Source organism: Cajanus cajan, chromosome 4 (genome assembly GCF_000230855.2).
Source record: "Cajanus cajan strain Asha chromosome 4, NIPB_CcT2T_4, whole genome shotgun sequence".
Taxonomy (NCBI): Eukaryota; Viridiplantae; Streptophyta; class Magnoliopsida; order Fabales; family Fabaceae; genus Cajanus; species Cajanus cajan.
The window spans coordinates 65,947,456-65,952,681 of record NC_138520.1 but is presented as its reverse complement, the minus strand read 5'-3'; the positions used below and the strand labels follow the sequence as shown (position 1 = coordinate 65,952,681).

Here is a 5,226-nt window from a genome sequence, read left to right as displayed (position 1 = left end):
ATTTGGTAAATGTCAGAGGAGATCCACAATGCTCAAGGCTCATCATAACTAGTATAAATAGATCACGTAAAACGAGATATGTCATTATTTATTTATTATCATCGAGATTCGTACTTGTCTTGACTTGAGCGTCATAGTGCCTTTTGCAGGTACCCTCCCCCTCCGAAGTATCGACCCGAAGTTCTCGTTCGACCCTCAAACTACCTGAAGATTACGAGTGTGTCCTTAGACATGTACATAATTAATAAGTGTTTAATTATATATGATATATATCTCTGCCTACGCGTCATTGAAAAATCAAAACAAAACAAAAGGGAAATAATATGAAAAACGAAATTAAAATATAGACAAGGATACAGAGTTTAGCAAATAATGTCTGTAAGAGCAGGCCCCGTGATTCCCGACGAAAGGGCATATATTTCATATTATCTTTTTGAGAGGTTTGGGTCTGCATCAGAGACAGCACAGCATCACATTTTTCAGTCTCACACATGAAATATTGAAAACCACCCATGTTTCTCACTGCTGTCTATTCATACATTTTTTACTGTCATTCATATGTAGCTGGTAATTGATTGATCTTTAGTATTTATATAATAATAATATTATGTGGTGCCCACTTCAATATATACTTGCTTTCATTCCAAATTCTCATTAATAATGACTCATTTATATAGTTAATTATCATCTATGTAATGAGTATCACGAGACTGAATATATATTGTTAAAGTTAAGTGATCGATAACGAAAATGTATAATATAAATTAATAATGTGCGAGTAAGGGTAACGTGATTTATTATCTAATAATTTGTATGTGTCTTATTTTCATAAATACGTAAGCAACTAGTTGATGAATGCAATAAATTTTTAAAAATAAAAATTATTTGAATGGAATAAAATGATAATCATATATTTTCTCGGAAGGGTCGGTACGTGGAATAAAAATAAAATAAAATAATCATCTTGAATAAAAAATATAAATAATAAAATATTTTTTATATTCAGTATTTCTATAAATCATCAATTCACCCTCTTCATAAAACGTACTTTTTCTTTCTTACCAAATACGAGTCTGAACTTATTATTGATTCCAGAAGAGTTATTTTGTAAAAATATATCTGTAGTGGAATATTATTATCTTTATTTATTAGATATTTTATACACATCTTATTGTGTATTTTAGAATTTAACTTTCACGATTTAATATTTAATATCATTTAAAAGATCCTTAATTAACTAATAAAATATACGTATTTTATAAATTTTTATTTCTTTTCTTATTTAAATTATATGTGACTTTATTTGTATCCTATCAATTATTTCTTTGTTATTAGATGATGTGTATATTGCAATATTGCAAATAATAAGGAAAACTAAATTTAATATTTGCATACGTACAGAAAAGCTATCAAAATCATGTACGTCCCAACTTAATGATTTATTCGCCTGGAAAAAGTTTGGTATTGACTGTTACATGAGAAGGGAAAATGGCATTACCATGTTCCCTACCATGCTTTAATTTAATCAAGTTAATTTCATTTAAAAAAAATGATACATGTATATGCTTATTTTATTATTTTTTATTTGCCAACAATTTTGGTTCTTAGGTCATCCCTTGAGTCTTATTCACCTCAATTATGATATACATTTTTTAAGCACTTATGTATCATCACTCTACTATGATACTACCGAATAACAATATGAAGCAATGCTTATGTTTTGGCGAAGAGTTTTTTTTTTTTTTTTTTTTCCTTCATATCAATGCATTTTAATCCCTTAGGAGATATTAATAGTACAGTATTTTTCCAGATTAACTCGATATCCAGTATATTTAAGAGGCTATTAATTTCAGTCTAAGATGAGAATCAATCTAATAAACTACAAAATGTTTATCAAAGCTAATATTTGCACAAGTCAAGCACACCACTAATAATTGGTTAGCATTATTTTTCTGCAGCCTTGACCCCTATGTCAGGTAATTCAACTCATCTTGAACATCCTATAATTAAATTAATATAATTAACACTAACAATACCAGGTACACATTTATTAATAAACATCATCACTATACTAAAATCACTATTGATTGAGCACCTAGGTACTCTATCCATCTTCACCATGACTCGATTGTGCTAGGAAAAAGAATCATTGTCCATACAACTCAAACATTCACACCTCAATAAAAGTAAGGCTAGGCTAGACATAAGAGTCGACTTAGGATACACACCACAAAAATTAATAACAACTTTATTTAGTATCAGTTTCTTGCATTTTAATTTATATATCATGAAGAACAATCAAACTCATGTTTCAAAATTCTCGGGAGAACATTTCTTTTTTTTCTTTTTTGCCTATTGTATGCTATGTACGGCTCTACTAACGTAATACTAAAGAATTCCCATGACTGGCTATAATATATTCATATCAACTACTTTATAATTACAGGAAAAAAAATAATTGTTATTCAAGTTGGAAAGATAAAATTGGCCTCACATGAAATAATCAAGTATATTCCCTCCATTCCTTGATGTCCATGCATATTAAATATACACCAACATGCTTACGACGAGAACCAAATTATTCGTTTACTCATCTCAAAGAGGCACATAGAGGAGAGAGAGAGAGAGGGAGAGGGAGAGAGAGAGAGAGAGAAGCTGTTCTAAATTCTGTGTGAAGATCAATTTAGGATTTAGAGACGGTTTCAGTATCTGGGTATCTCACAGTCGTATAAGGGTTGTCATCGATTTATGTGTCCTTATTTATATAGCTACGATGGTGTTGCTAAGATCAAGGATTTTCTTTTTCAATGTCCAAGCGTAGAGGAGATGAACAATAGTAGGAGTTTGAAATTGTGAATTAGTGTTAATTCCACCACTAATTAACATTCAGAGACATAGAGGCAACTGTTTCTTTTGTCTTGCTTCAAATTGTGATCTTAAAATCCAGTTTCCGAGATTGAAGGGTACGAGGATGGAAGAAGAGGGACATGGCTCGGAATGTTACAAGACAAGCCCTTCTAACGAGGAAGATTATTGTGAAGAAAGTGAGGCCAATAATGAAGATAGAAGTAAGCAAAAGAACAATGGAGGAAGCTCAAGCAACAGCACTGTGGAAGAAAACGAGAAGAAGACAACAACAGTGAGGCCTTATGTTAGATCCAAGTTGCCTAGGCTACGTTGGACACCTGATCTTCATCTTCGCTTTGTTCATGCTGTTCAAAGACTTGGAGGACAAGAGAGTGAGTCACACACACACATAGCTTATTTGTGACTCAAATTCCAGATTTCAATTTTCTCAAGGGATTTTTAGCATTAATACTTACTAGATTAATTAAAAGCCTACTTAAATACAAACCAGAAATTCTTTTAAGATTCTATAAAAAAAATCATTATTTTTAATAGAAAAATTCTCAAAAAAAAAAACTCTTTTAAATTCTTCTAAATTTTATCCAAACATGTTTTAATTCAGAAATTAATTTGAATTATGTTATATTTATTCTTCTAAATATATATTGGTCTTCTTGGGTGTAGGAGCAACCCCAAAGTTAGTTCTTCAGTTGATGAATATCAAAGGTTTAAGTATTGCTCATGTCAAGAGTCATTTACAGGTAAATCATAGAATATATATATAATTGCTACCAATTTTTTTCCTTTAAATAGATATTTTGCTTTTTTATTTTTAATTTGTTGCCAATTTGGTTAAATTCTTTTATTTTCCCATGTTTCTTTTGCCAGATGTACAGGAGCAAGAAGATAGACACAAATCAAGGTACAATAAGGTTTTCTATTTGGCATAATGCATCAATAAGAGATTAGGGTTTTAAAAGTCCCTAATGAATATTTGTATTATATATGACAGTATTGGGTGATCCTAGGCTCCTTGTAGAAACTGGAGACAAAAATGTTTACAAGCTTAGCCAACTTCCCATGCTTCAAGGCTACAATCCAAAACAAAGTTCAGCATACAGGCAATTAAACTTTAACTTCAAATTCTTTATAACATGCATTAAGAATTGCACAACTGAGTAAGAATTTTTCTTCTTTTCACAGATATGGATATGGGGATGCTTCTCTTGCTATCTATGAAAACATGGTGCACAGGCCCTTCCTGAGTAGGAGTACTTCAGTAGATGAATCTGGACCTGAATTTTATGGCAGCATATTGAGTGAGAGGATCCATGGGACCAATAGTAACATCAATTGGACTCACAATAAGTTCCAAGTTGATTCTTCACGTTTCAACGAAATGTCAACAAATAAAGTTCATGAACAAAAAGACAAGTTCTTCTCATTTGGTGGCCATGAATCCTCATGCACACAAATAAAAATGAGCCAGGTTGGTCTAAATCAATCTACTCAACAGCCAAGTGCACAACAGCTCATGCCCTATAATAAGTTGGCAACAAATCCCGTGGAACTAAAGACCTTGAAAAGGAAGGCTTCAGATATTGATCACCTTGATTTGAATCTGTCACTAAAAATAAATTCAAGGGTCGTCAGTGATGAGAACCAAGGAAGTAAAAGCATGGTGGACCATGAAGTTGATAGTAATCTATCACTCTCTTTGTGTTCTCAGTCCTCGTTCTCTCATCTTAGCAACAGGTTGAGAAGAGCACAAGATCATTCTAAGGGGCAAGGGGAAAGAGCCAGTGCTCTGGATCTGACTATATGAATGAGACAAACTCTAAGTGAGATCCTGAGGTACCTGTCATAAATCATGCATATTGTAACCAATTATTACATTTATCTGACACATATATATTTTCTTCTTGTCTCTTTCTATATAGGGACAGTGAATATTAACAGTTTGTCTATTAAATAGTGGCACTAGCTAGCTTGGTAGGCGCTAAGAATCCTTATCTCAACACCAGTGGTTTTAGTTCTACTCTTCTTCTATCACAGAAATGCTAAAAGAGAAAGCCCAGTACAACTCAAATCATAAGAAAAACAAAGCAACCTCTGCACCCATCGATAATGGGTTCCAGATATAATTTTTTTCTTAAAAAAACTAAACTGTTTCTGTGTGACTGTCATGCTGTAAATCTTGTTTGTTAATTAACAATTAATCTTTAGTGTTCATGTACTTAATGGATGAAGTTTTAAGATTGATTGGATCGGACCATCGATGAGATGAAATTAGAACCGACATGAAATTCAAATAGTTAGATCCTACATGCATGGCTACATGTGTTCCATTCTAAAAATGATAAAAATGATGATCCTGTC

At 32.0% G+C, this 5,226-nt stretch overlaps 1 protein-coding gene across 1 annotated transcript; it reads left to right on the top strand.

Moving 5' to 3' along the window:
• Window positions 1-2,455: 2,455 nt before the first annotated feature.
• LOC109790170 (uncharacterized) lies at window positions 2,456-4,797 on the top strand. Its single transcript, XM_020349287.3, has 5 exons — window positions 2,456-3,239; window positions 3,532-3,608; window positions 3,736-3,769; window positions 3,860-3,968; window positions 4,051-4,797. Exons 1-5 carry the CDS (start codon window positions 2,972-2,974, stop codon window positions 4,670-4,672), a joined length of 1,110 nt encoding a protein of 369 aa, XP_020204876.1. The 5' UTR covers window positions 2,456-2,971; the 3' UTR covers window positions 4,673-4,797.
• Window positions 4,798-5,226: the final 429 nt, after the last annotated feature.

Bases quoted from the DNA above. Each gene is read 5' to 3' on its own strand.
- LOC109790170 (XM_020349287.3), top strand. From the start codon at position 2,972: ATGGAAGAAGAGGGACATGGCTCGGAATGTTACAAGACAAGCCCTTCT. The intron at 3,240-3,531 runs GTGAGTCACACA...TCTTGGGTGTAG, and splicing joins AAGACTTGGAGGACAAGAGA to GAGCAACCCCAAAGTTAGTT. The intron at 3,969-4,050 runs GCAATTAAACTT...TTCTTTTCACAG, and splicing joins AAACAAAGTTCAGCATACAG to ATATGGATATGGGGATGCTT.